General features: G+C 39.5%; 3 protein-coding genes across 3 annotated transcripts; 1 reads left to right on the forward strand and 2 right to left on the reverse strand.

Annotated features, from left to right (window-relative positions):
- Positions 1 to 157: 157 nt before the first annotated feature.
- Positions 158 to 3,554, reverse strand: LOC117735774 (transcription factor TBF1-like). Its single transcript, XM_034540567.1, has 3 exons — positions 3,282 to 3,554; positions 2,305 to 2,736; positions 158 to 1,989 (listed from the first exon to the last, which is right to left on the reverse strand). Exons 1-3 carry the CDS (start codon positions 3,451 to 3,453, stop codon positions 1,961 to 1,963), a joined length of 633 nt encoding a protein of 210 aa, XP_034396458.1. The 5' UTR covers positions 3,454 to 3,554; the 3' UTR covers positions 158 to 1,960.
- An 836-nt stretch (positions 3,555 to 4,390) lies between these two features.
- LOC117735772 (zinc finger protein 625-like) lies at positions 4,391 to 7,145 on the reverse strand. The gene is made up of 2 exons (XM_034540565.1): positions 6,902 to 7,145; positions 4,391 to 6,744 (listed from the first exon to the last, which is right to left on the reverse strand). Exons 1-2 carry the CDS (start codon positions 7,071 to 7,073, stop codon positions 5,657 to 5,659), a joined length of 1,260 nt encoding a protein of 419 aa, XP_034396456.1. The 5' UTR covers positions 7,074 to 7,145; the 3' UTR covers positions 4,391 to 5,656.
- Positions 7,146 to 8,505: 1,360 nt separating this feature from the next.
- ccdc84 (coiled-coil domain containing 84) lies at positions 8,506 to 12,292 on the forward strand. The gene is made up of 11 exons (XM_034542500.1): positions 8,506 to 8,771; positions 9,051 to 9,217; positions 9,550 to 9,648; positions 9,740 to 9,806; positions 9,986 to 10,048; positions 10,434 to 10,501; positions 10,596 to 10,710; positions 10,824 to 10,851; positions 11,284 to 11,385; positions 11,594 to 11,726; positions 11,971 to 12,292. Exons 1-11 carry the CDS (start codon positions 8,655 to 8,657, stop codon positions 12,077 to 12,079), a joined length of 1,068 nt encoding a protein of 355 aa, XP_034398391.1. The 5' UTR covers positions 8,506 to 8,654; the 3' UTR covers positions 12,080 to 12,292.
- Positions 12,293 to 13,546: the final 1,254 nt, after the last annotated feature.

A 13,546-nucleotide genomic window follows, 5' to 3' on the forward strand; every position in this document is an offset into this window, starting at 1 on the left:
GTCCGCATTTATTTATTTTATTGAAATTTATTTAACCAGGAAAAGCCTCATTGAGATTAAAAATCTCCTTTACAAGAGTGTCCTGGCCAAGACAGCTCAAAGCACATTTAACAAAGTTTCAGACATACAACATAAAACAGTGACAGATAATAAAAAAATGAGTAAAACCAAAACTAAGACTCAAGTCATCACATCCCAGTTTACACAGGTGCCCATACCAAAGTCAGAAAAACATCTACAACCAGATGAACCTTCCTCCAACTCTTTTTAAAACCACCTAAAGAGACCGGGCTCCCGTAGACCCAAATCAGTCTGATTCCAAGCCGCAGGAGCAGCAAACCTAAAAGCCCTTTTTCCCATTTCCAGACGGACGTTAGGGACAGATAGCAAGAGGAGGCCTTGCGCATGTGTCACAGAGCGAAGACGGTAGCTTCCAGCATTTTTCTGATGAATTAACGTACATAGATAAGCTGGAAATACGTTAAGAATTGCCTTGTGAATAAGGACATGCCAATGATTCAGTCTACGGATGGACAATGCAGTCCAACCAACCCTACAGGGAGCAATGGTGAGTAAGAGCCTTAAGATTGGTTATGAACCTCAATGCTCCATGGTAGACACTATCTAAGGAGTGAAGACATTGAGATGATGCATGCATATATAAAACATCACCATAATCCATCACAGACATAAAAGTAGCAGCAACAAGTCTCTTTTTAGCATCAAAAGAAAAGCAAGACTTATTTCTGAAATAGAAACCCAGCCTCAGCTTCAACTTCTTCACAAGTTGCTGAATGTGAGGTTTAAAAGAGAGAGAATCATCAATTAAGAATCCAAAGTATTTATATGACGATACAGACTCAATCACATTGACCTGAAATGTGTAATTGGAATTCTAATCTTTGCTCTCGGCTTCATGAGAGTTGAGAGAGAGGAGCTGGTGGTAATTGTTTTGTTTTTAATACTCCAGATATCAAACTGCAAGTAGGCGCATGCTGCTGCCTGCTGTACACAAGTTGGAAATATCACATATTTTCACCGTATTTCTTATGTCCTACCCACCAGCTCTGTGTTTTATCAAAAAGAAAAGATGCAAGTCTATAACCCTCACCATCCACCATAAGAGAAAAGTCAAAGCTATGGGCCTATAGCTACAAGAGTGGGTCTGTGGAGGTGGAGATATTTCATTTTTTACCAGGTTCACACACACTGATGCATAGCTTAACAAGAAATCACATTGAAGGCACTATCATTTTTTGTTTGTAAAAAGCTTACTCAGCAAAGTAACAACAGCGGTGAAATAAAAGGTAGTGGCTTAAAAAGTACAGTATTTGCCTGTAAAATATAGTAAAGTAGAAAGAGTCAAAGTACAAATACCTCAAATGTATTTAAACATTTTTATGTTCAAGATTTTATGAGGAATTTAAATGAAATCTTAGCCATCTGAGGACAAAGTTGTACATCATTACAGTATTTGAGTACATGCAGTTACATTCCACCACAGCTTGTTCAACATGAGGCCGCCCCACTGATCAAACTATCAGCTACGGTATTGAATCATAAATTAACAATCAAGTCGGTGAGCTCCAACATTAAAACACCTTTTGCATGGTATAACTTAACAGTTCTTCACGGACTACTTTTACTCTTGATGTCAGTGAGACATGTGCAGCCTTGATGAACAGAATATACTTAAAGCTTTAGACCTCAGCGTGAATCTGATATTCATCATGTTGCACACCACCTACAATTTGTTTGTGGGCCACCTCTAAAATCTAAAACAACAACAATTGTATCAAGTTGATGCAATTACAAAATACATGAAAGTATTAAATGAGGTAGAAAAAAACTGAACTCAACCATCTTTTATGTATTTTGCAGATAGAAATTGTCTGTATGTGATCTTATATGCCTCGTCAATGGAGTAGCCTCAAAGGGTTCTCCTGCAGGTCTTGCAGAGTTATGGCTTCTCCCCAGAGTGGAATCTTCCTATGTGAACCAACAAGGCATTATTACGTCCATAATCTTTTCCACATGTTTTGCAAGAAAATGGCTTCTCACCTGTGTGAGTTCTCATGTGGCTTTTCAAGTGACTATTACATCTAAAATCCTTTCCACACGTTTTGCAAGGAAATGGCTTCTCGCCTGTGTGGATCCTTATATGGGTCTGCAATGTTGATGTCTTAGCAAATCGTTTCCCACAATATCTACAGGCATGTGGCTTCTCACCTGTGTGGATTCTCAGGTGTGAATACAAACCAGACCTGCACTTGAAAGCTTTGCCACATTGGAAAGGTGCTTTACCTGTTTGAGTATTATTGTGAATCTTTAACAAGTTCTCATCGTCACAGTGACTGGGATGTCTTTTCTTTGGTTGTGGCCCTGCATTTCTGGTTGATTCAGAGTCTTCATGCTCACTTCCTTTCTGATCTGGGCTCTCAGCTACACGAGAGAAGTAAGAGAGGAGCTGGTGGTCACGTGTGGGTTCTGGTTCACTGTGGTCTGTTTCCTCACAAGTAGGAGTCAACATGAAGGTCTCAGTCTCCTGCTTCAGCTCAAGCTGCTCTCCCTCCTGACTGGTGCAGAGTTCCTCCTGTTCCTCTTTAATCTGTGGAGGCTCTGGGTCCTCTTGGTCCAGACTGGAGCTCCTCTCCTGAATACAGAGCTGCTGCTCACAGAGAACCTCCTCCTCCTCCTTCTTCTTACAGACATGTTGTTCTGGGACCTCTGGGACCTCTGGAGGGACAGATGACAAAGGATATAGGTACTACTGTGATGATAAAAAAGAAAAAAACAACAGTGCATTCACATGAAACCAGGCATTCAGCACACCGGCTATCCTGACAGTGGACGAGGACAGGATGGTAAAAGTGGGTGAACCCAGGGGAGAATACCAACATCAGTATTAGATCAAATATTTAATTTGTTCAATCTTCTTCCCCCTCATTTAAATTTGCAATACAATATTAAAAGAAAGCACAACGTTACTTCTAGCTATATAACGTTACATTCCGTGAACAATTAAATAAAACAGTTGACACGAAATGGATAACTCAAATATATATTATTACATCGATTCGAGGCAAAAAAGTGCCACTTTAGATGACAAGTGTCCCGTGGAAGGTATTTATTCTCTGCCTGCTTCACCTCATTGCACCAACCTGTGCTCATCTGCTGTCTACCACCTGCATGAATCCACGTGACTGCAGTATTAATTAACACCAGTACATTAAGTCGACTTCCTCTCTTCAGTGCAATTAAAATGATTACATTTCACTCACCTGTCCTGTGTAACTTTATTACAGGTTTCCTAACGATGTCCAGCAGTCTGCCCTGACGGTCGACCTCTTCCTGGTACTCGAAGATAGTTTTTTCAAAAACTCCGAATATTTCTTCTGCAGCAGCAGTCAGCCGCTCGAGGAAAAACGTTCTCATGTTCTCAACTGACGACATTGTTGTTTTACCTCCGCGACGACAACAACATCGTTTCCCCTCTAACTCCACACTTGCGAGCCGCTGACGTCGCACGTGCTTGCGTTGTTTACTTCCGCCGGATGTCACACTGTCAAGTTCCGACATTGAAAAGGAGTTGTTGTTTTTTTCATCCCGTCTTTTTAAACTTGTTTTCTCCCTCTCTACATCAGCGGATGTCTTCGAGTTATTTCAAAGACAAGCATTTCAAATTTAAAATAAAAAAAATATTTTTTGTAGAGATGGAGGTACCCAGGAAGATGACCCTGTAAACAATTGCTTTCAGCCAAAGAGCAATTGAAGTATAAAACACCTTCATAAGTAGGAGTCAACATGAAGGTCTCAGTCTGCTGCTTCAGCTCAAGCTGCTCTTGATCCAGCTCCTGTGTGGAGGCTCTGGGTCCTCTTGGTCCAGACTGGAGCTCCTCTCCTGAATACAGAGCTGCTGCTCACAGAGAACCTTTTCCTCATCTTCCTCTTCCTCCTCCTCCTCTTCCTCCTTACATACTGTAAAGTTTATAGTGCACAAATCAGAAACAACACCATGTAAGTGTGTACCGCCACGGTTTGAACCACTTATCAGCTACAGGTTGCTTTTGTTTTTCTCCAGTAACGGCCCAGATGAGTCAACTCTGAACGCAAAAAAACAAAAATGCCCAACAATAAAATAAAAAAAGTTGGGTAAGGCATTCATACAGAGTGTGTCACAGTGTAATGGCCATCAGTAGAAAATATGATAGCAATGCAATGCTTCAAGGTGTAAATGGCGGTTAAAATAAGTTTATTAAAAGGTGACTCCAATACAATCCAGGGAGGGACTTTTACAACAGCTTCCATGTTTGCCTCCTTTCTGCTCTTGGCTCTCAGCTTCATGAGTGAGACGTATATAGGAATAACTCAATGAGCCTCAGGTATTCTTACTTGAGTATATACATTTATTTCAACACAAATATTGCCAGAGAAGATATTGGTACAGCATGCATAGATAGACACAGCCATACCAGAAACGTAAAGTAACAATAAATTCATACAGCTTTATACTGTATATCTCACATCATACAGAATATAATCACACTGTCTGGGATGGAGCAAAACATATTTTTGGGAGTCAGAAATATCTAAAAGGTGGTCATATTATCGTAATGCCTCGACAGCCAGAGCCTCCTCACATAAAATATGCAGAGTGTGACCGACGTACACCTTTCAATATACAAAACAGACTAATATTATCATATGAACTTATATGACGACATGCATATGTATTCATTTTTAGATTTTCCACTAAAGTCACCTCATATCAAACTGGACCAATCACAAAATGGTATACTGTTGCCAACAGCAATATGAGTTATATACCACGCAGGGGAAAAAAACTACTTAATTTAACAGATGCTTCACGTACAATTATAAAGATGTATTCATTTTAGTAAGAGAACACTCCAGAGGGGTCGATGTTGTGTCCTGTTTAGGCAATGCAAGTGTATTTGTATAGCACATTTCAACAACAAGGCAATTCAAAGTCCTTCACATAACCATTAAAAAAAAAAAATCCAAAAGAAAACAAGATTTAAAAACATTAAAAAATCAAAGTGTTGTAGTGAGATTGATATCCTTGAATTGGGTTCAATTAAAGGCAACAGTAAACAGAAAAGTCTTCATTCTGGATTTAAAGGAGCGGAGGCTCTCAGCAGACCTGCAGCTTTCATGGACCTTGTTCCATACGGTAGCATAAGGTAGCAGCAGATCACAAATGTATGTAAGCCCTAAACCATTCAGTGCTTGATAAACCAGCAGCAGGATTTTAAAGTAAATTCTTTGTTGGACAGGAAGCCAGTGCAAAGACCTCAGAACTGGAGTGATGTGATCCACTTTCCTGGTCTTAGTGAGGACTCGAGCTGCAGTTTCTGATTGACTTTTTACAGAGACCTGTGAACACACCGGTACAGTAGTCGAGTCTACTGAAGATAAATGCATGGACACGTTTCTCAAAATCCTGTTGAGACATAAGTCCTCTAACCCTTGATATATTCTTCAGGTGATAGTAGGCTGATTGTTTTATCACGTATGATATTTATTTCCCACATGTACTACATTGATGTGGCTCTTCGCTTGTTAAATGGACCACTTTCTTTTATGCCTTTCAAATTCCAAAATTCCCAAAATATTTCTCCCACAGACGTTGCTGTTATGACTTCTCGGCATGGACTCTTTTGTGAGCCTTCAATTGTGACGTCCAACTAAATCTTTTCCCGCATGTTTTGCAAGAATAGGGTTTCTCACCTGTGTGGACTCTTGAATGAGCCTTCAATAGTTTTGTCCAACTGAATCTTTTCCCACAGGTGTTGCAAGAATAGGGTTTCTCACCTGTATGTATTCTTATATGAGTGTTCAATATTGATTTCTGATTGAATTTTTTCCCACAGATTTTGCAAGAATACGGTTTCTCACCTGTATGGATTCGTAAATGAGAACTCAACCGTGATGTCCGACTGAATGCTTTCCCACAGGTGATGCAAGAATAAGGTTTCTCACCAGAGTGTATTTTTATATGAGCGTTCAATGTCGACATCTGACTGTATATCTTCCCACAGGTGATGCAAGAATACGGTCTCTCACCTGTGTGTGTTCTCATGTGAGTGTTCAATGTTGATGACCTACTAAATCTTTTCCCACAAGTGTTACATAAATATGGCTTCTCACCTGTATGGATTCTCAGGTGTCTCTCCAGTGTTGACCTATACTTAAAATGTTTTCCACATGTGTCACATTGCAAAAACTCTTGGCCTGTGCTTGTATCAGAGTGAATTGTTGACATAGTGGGGTTGTTTTCATTGCTACTTTTGTGATGTACTGTCTTTAGTTTAGGCTCTGCATTGTCTGTTGATTCAGAGTCTCCATGTTTGCCTCCTTTCTGATCTTGGCTTTCATCTTCATGATCCTTGTTTGGTTCTGGTACTGCAGCACTCTCAACTGAAATGTAGCCTAGAGGTGTTTCCTGTACCACCATCTGAGTTTCATCAGTACACAAGTTCAGAGTCTCATCTTCACTGTGGTCTGTTTCCTCACAAGTAGGAGTCAACATGAAGGTCTCAGTCTCCTGCTTCAGCTCAAGCTGCTCTCCCTCATGACTGGTGCAGAGTTCCTCCTGCTCCTCTTTAATCTGTGGAGGCTCTGAGTCCTCTTGGTCCAGACTGGAGCGCCTCTCCTCAATACAGAGCTGCTGCTCACAGAGAACCTCCTCCTCCTCCTTACAGACATGTTGCTCTGGGAGCTCTGGAGGGACAGATGACAAAGGAAACAGGACACTACTGTGATGATAGAAAATGTACTTCTGAACAAATAAATACAATACGTTTATTTTTCAACCAACAAGCTCATATACGAGTCAAATTAATAGTTTTTTCCCAAGGACCATTTCAGTTTAGCACACCTATCCTGTGTAACTTAATTGCAGGTTTCCAAACGATGTCCAGCAGTCTGCGCTGACGGTCGATCTCTTCCTGGTACTCGACGATAGTTTTGACAAAAACTCCGAATATTTCTTCAGCTGCAGCAGTCAGCCGCTCGTTGACAAACTCTCTCACATACTGAAGTGACGACATTGTTACTGAATTGCAAATTGTATAATTAGCTGCGCAACGACGGCGCAGCCTCTGTTGTTTACTTCCGCTGAGTGTCACGCCACCAAGTTCCGGCAGCGGAATGTGTGAAGATTTGTTCCGCTTGTAATTGTTGACCTTTTTACAGAAAACGTTTTCAACACTAGTCATGGCTGAAACGAGTTGTTTCAGTATAATTTGTGTTGACATCTGTCATTGAATTGCATGTCCTATTAAAACATAAAAGTGTATATTGTATTCAAATACTGTGCAATAAGTGAAATACTTGTAATGGAGTCTCAGTTTTGAACAAGGCCTATTTGTTGCAGTTTAATAGTGAAAGGGAAACCGTTCTGTATTATATAATATGATTATTTCCTGTATGAAAGCAGTAAAAATAATAGTCATTTAACAGGTCCAACATGTGTGGAAACTATGAACTCAAAGATTTGGAATATTTTATATTTTTCTTGTTGTTAACAATAGTAAGACAGTAAAATGCGGAAAACAGACTAATTTACAAGACTTGATCACATTGTTGATGATGTAACTTATATAGGAAAAATGTAATGAGCCCCAGGTATTATTACTTGAGTGTATACATTTATTATAACACAAATATTGCCAGAGAAGATATTGGTACAGAATAGACACAGCCATACCAACAACTTAAAGTAACAAGAAATTCACACAGCTTTATACTGTATATCCCACATCATACAGAATATATGGAAGTCAGAAATATCTAAAAGGTGGTCATATCTTAATGCCTCAGCCTGAGCCTCCTCACATAAAGCATGCAGAGTGTGACCGACGTGCACCTTTCAATATACAAAACAGACTAATATTATCATATAAACTTATATGATGACATTTATATGTATTCATTTTTAGATTTTCAAAGAAAGTCACCTCATATTAAACTGAACCAATCACACAAATGTATACTGTTGCTAACAGCAATAGGATATATACTATACCAACAGGAAAAAACTACTTAATTTAACAAAAAATTAAATATTGTGACCTCTTCTTTATGGAAAATGCTTTATATACAATAATAAAGATGAATAAGAAATCCAAAATCGTTATAAATTATTTTCCCACAGGTGTTGTATGGACTCTTTTGTGAGCCTTTAATTGTCCACCTGAATCTTTTCCCACATGTGTAGCAAGAATAGTGTTTCTCACCTGTACGTATTCTTATATGATCAGTCAATTTTTTTATTTTTTTATTTTTATTTTTCATTTTTATATACAAAATTAATTTAAATTTTTTTTTTTTAAACGAGGTTGTTTTGTTGTGAATATGTAAATATATAAACTTTTTTTTTTTTAAACCTACCAAAAACATTGATCCACACTTTCTCAAATGTATTCATTAGCATGAGAGTCGGAAGAGTTTAACAACAGGACCACATCCTGTCTGGTTCCGGCTTCCGGGGGAAACATATCGAGACGGCACTGCTTCTTGTAGCATATTACAAGAGATTGTTGTCTTGTGTTTTTGTTTTGCCGTAGCAGACGGATTATGAAAGAAGCGTCTATTCAACTCAAGCATATTTGAGGGTTTTTACAGTCTAAATGGGTGCATATTATTGTTCTATATGCAGGCAAACAACATTCACTGGGAAGGGACACATATTCGGGAAAAACCACCAGAGCAGACTCAGAGTGGTTCTCCTTAAATTCTTAGAAAAGGTGAGTAGTGATGTTGTTGTGAAGTGATTCCTAAGGATATAACGCTGTAACAATTTGAGTATCCTTGATCCCATTTATTTATTTATAACTCACTAGCTAATGTTAGCCCTGAAGCTAAGGTGTTAGCGTCACGATCCAAAAGATCAGTGTGTCACATTTAGACCGACACCGTTTTCTAGTTTTTATTTTTATTTTTTATGATTAGTAGCTTGTGTTGGCGAACAACATCAGTTGTAATTAAGAATGTAACTTGTGTATGTCGTATCCGTTGTTTTCAAGGTGAAAGAAGCTCGCCGGACACTGAAGAAACCCCAAGTAGAAAAGTTCGATTGCACCCAGCACAAGAAGACGTTCTGGTGCTACTGCTGTGGGCGTGACGTTGAAAGAAACGTTACCGACGAGAACATGACTGTCCTGTATGGAGGCTTGTTGGAGCACATGGCCACGTAGGTTTCATTTATTGACTTTGACTTAGTTTATTATTTTCCATTCCATTGATCCTTGCTTCACTTTCACTCAGTACCACAACAGGACGTGTGCCACAGAGCACCCCGGGGTTTAACATTTAGTATCCCCAGTGAACAGAAGCATTATAGAAGTGGCGTTTGTCATCGTGACTGCACCATAGAAGTGGGAAAGCTCAGCAGGACACTTGCTCATGTATATTGGCTGCAATATTTGTAAAAAAAACCTGTTTGAGTTACTACTACTAAAATAAATACTACGGACAAGTCCGTATGAGTGTTTGTGGTGAACTGTATTTTGTTGTCGTTTTTAGCCCAGAACACAGGAAGAATGCTCACAAGTTCTGGTGGGAGAATAAGGCGGACCCCAAGTTTAGAGACAAGGTCATCATCACAGAGGAGGAAACTGAGAGGTTGGTTTGGTGTGCCACAAATCTATTTTAATGAAGTTTGTTTGGAAAATACAAGATTCTTTGCAAGGTTTAAGTGTTTGTTTTTATTTAGGTTTAAAGCTGAGGTGGAGAAAGCATTGGAATCATTTGTGGAGAAGGAGGATGAATTCATAAAACAGGTAATGCAAAATCACTCTTAAAAAGAAGAAGAATATGTATTAACTTAACACGACTGAGTCTACAGCCATGCTATGGCTAGAAAAGTGTCCAAATGTTATTCATGAGTGTTGAAACCGACTTGAAATCTGCTCATAGTAATAAGTTGTTTGTCTTGTTTTTGTTTTTTTCATGGCTGCAGCAAGCTGATGACATCCGGGCACAAGAAAAGCATCGTCAAGAGGTCTTGCAGTCTCTTTTAGAGGTTTGTTTTCCAAGGATGCAGTGGCAGTATCCATCACTGTGGCCTTGACTGTTGTCATGTCGACATGATTTTCAGTAACTTCTAATATAGGAAATAGCAAAATGATTGTAACTGCCAATCTAGTTAACCAATGATCCTCTGGAGATCCTGTTTAACTCGTAACATTGTGGCTGGTGAAATCTTGCATTTGGTGGTTTAGAGAGAATTAAACTTTCCTCATCAGGTTATAGTAAAAATTATAAAATGCTTTTTAGTTCCTAGTTTGAGTTAACATTGTGGCCAAAGTATTGTGCGAGGATTGTGATGTTGAAAGCTGAGATGAAGCATGATTAGTGCTCAGACTTCCTCTATGAACCACTGTTGGCTTTTCCTGAAACAATATCAGCGTGACGCAGAGCCAGAATTGTTCAATGGATCCAACGGCACAGACATGTCTGCTGAGGAGGCTGTCAGGTAACACGGCGTCCACCGCCAACATTTTGTCCTTGTTGCATTGTATCATCATCATCGATGGCACTTGAAATAACTTTTGTTGTCCGGGGACCAGCTCTTCTTTTACGCCTCGGGGATCTGACCATCAGGCGGGCAGCAGCTTTGTCGAGTCAATGGTCGAAGCACCAAGGGCTGCAACAGGACACGGCCTGACTTTCATCGGCTACCAGGTAGATGGACAGCTCTCATTAAGTGTTATAGTTTATTAAAGGATTTGTTCTTCTTCTTTTTTTTTCACAAAAATGCAACCACCTCAGTTGATCACTTGGTTTCTCTGTTACAGCACTCAAACAGGGGAAATGTACACACAGGTACAGTGATGCATGAATTTATTTAATGGTGAAGTATCTGCAGAAATGACAACAATACATGTGGAAGTTATTTCAACTCTTTATTTTTTATTTCACATTGATATAGAATTTGACAATCCAATTAGCAATGTTGTTACCAGACAGTAGTTTAAATACATGGCCTTTTGCTGTGTGATGTATGTGATAATGATGGATTCAGGTGAAGTGAGGTGTGAGTTTGCCATATCGGAATAATCTTTACAGCATTTAATTTAGCTCTAAAAGTTAATTCCATCTGTTTTCCAGATCAGTTTATTGTCTGGTGTTGATGGGTTTGGTGGATGTATTTGTTCTGTTCATGAAAATATTTCAGTTTGTGTCATAGTTATGAGCTCAGTTCACCTGTTGCTTGTGATTGATGAAGAATAAGCATAAAGCCTCTGTGTGCCGTAGGTGCTGTACCTCCTTGGCTTCAGGAAGATCCTCGGGGGGGAACCTCCGCAGCTGCAGCACCTCCGGAGATCGGTCCATCGGTCCAAGAGTTCCTCAAACAGAGTAGGAATCGCACACACACATATCTTTAAGTGTGTTATTTATATATTAAGTGTGTTATTTATATTGGTTATAAGAAATGATCATGCCACTTAAGCAGGATCAACATATTGATCTTATTCTTGGTCTGTCTTGATGATGTAAAGATTATATGTCCATAAATCAATAAAATATTGGAGGGTAATTCAAATGACCTTATATACTTTGGCAGAGGAGAAAGAGAAGCTGAAGAAACTTCCACCGAACCGAGTGGGTGCCAACTTTGATCACAGCTCGCATACAGACGCCAACTGGCTTCCCTCCTTTGGTAGAGTGTGGAACAGTGGCCGACGCTGGCAGTCCAGGTGAGAACTCAACACTCTTCAGTACACCTGCAACTGATATGCAATAAATTAAAAAGCAAAACTCCTCTCACTCCATCCCATTACACACACAGGTCTTAAGTTAAGGTTTGATATCCTGTGTTTGTGGACAGATAAAATGACTCATTTGATAGCGGACATAATGTTTAATTTCCAGCTTGGTGTATATATATATATATATATATGTCATTGGTCTTTGCAAGCAAATGTGACTTCTTTTCAACAGGCACCAATTCAGACAAGAGGAAGGGCAGAAGAGGAAGAAGGAGCACGGCACAGAGGGGTCAAAGAAAGCAAAAACAACTGAACAGCTGACAAATCCTGACAGCATTTGAAGCTGATTGGGTTGCGTGAAAACTGAATGAAGGGATGTATATAGTTTACAAGATGTGAATGAGATTGTATACTGTGTTTCTGAGGAGTTGCACTGTAAGTGCTCAGGCGGACTAGACGCCCTACTGTAGTTCCTAACCAAACAGTAGTGCTTGCATATGGCAAATTATATGTAACCTTCTTTATAACATAATTGGGAATGTGTGCAGTGTGTGTGTATGTGTTTATATATATATATATATATATATATATATATATATATATATATATATACTATCTTAGTATGTCAGGCTTAATTGTATTAAAACTGTATGGTTAAACCTCAAGACACAATATCCAAAATATGTTATCAATTTAAATCTACACACACACACACACACACACACACACACACACACAGAGAGAGAGACAGAGAGATCTGCCAAGCAAACAGCAGGGGGCGTCAGCCACTGGACTAACAAAGGCACCCTCTGTTTGATAAGATAAGACTTTACTTGAAGGCAGGCTGTTGAGGCCAGTTGCCAGCATTCAGATAACTTGGTTAAATGTATTATCCATTTTAAGGATATTTGTCCATATACGGCAAAGAAAGTCATCGAAATTCTGACCTGTCAAAAAACTCTGCAAACCAATCTTAAATTGCAATACACAGAAGTGGTCAGTGGTTGACGACCTCAACAAAAAAACATCCCGTTTTTGCAGCGAACTTGTGCTACCAAATGATGAGCTTTCATTTCCCCTTAAAGATCATGTTCCACTGAGGATTAATGGAAAGGCTTAATTATTGAAATGAAGAAAGCTTTCAGTGGTGTGTAGGAACGCTGACACTCGGTGTAATGGTGTGGTTCAAATCTCCTGCAATGTGTAATTGAGCATAACCGACGCAGGATAAAAAAAACAATTCGAGTAATTTTGCGATGACTATTGCTGTGTGTACAACACGGAGAGGTGGCTAAGAGCAGTGAATTAAGTACATATTCCACTCCTGAGCTCAGTCGGCCTTTCTTTTATCTGTACAGACCTCCTTCTCTCCACAAGGTATAATCAGGCCCCAGTGTGCTCTGGGTGGATGGGCGTGGAGCTCAGTGCAGCTGCGAGGCAATCTGGGACTACAACGTGTAGCTGATCTATTCTTAGCTGTTCTTACACGGCTGTGGCTGATTCACAACGATATGGGGGAAAAAATGGGGTTACCGTCTGTACTGCGAGCTTAACTGTTGCAATAAACTGTAATTAACAGATTTTGATGTCAGTGCTGTGTGAGTGTACAAAGATGTTGCTTTGATATCAGATCATAGTTGGTTGTATTTTTCTGTAACGGATCTATTTGGATGGATCTATTGAAAGTCTGCGCTCCAGCACAAGTCACCCTTTGCACTAAAGAATGGGAGGAGAGAAAAAGCACGTGTACTGGGCGTTTCTTAAAATATGTCATAGTCCAATCACGGGGCCGGATGTTTGAATACATC

Source organism: Cyclopterus lumpus, chromosome 9 (genome assembly GCF_009769545.1).
Source record: "Cyclopterus lumpus isolate fCycLum1 chromosome 9, fCycLum1.pri, whole genome shotgun sequence".
NCBI classification, from domain to species: Eukaryota; Metazoa; Chordata; class Actinopteri; order Perciformes; family Cyclopteridae; genus Cyclopterus; species Cyclopterus lumpus.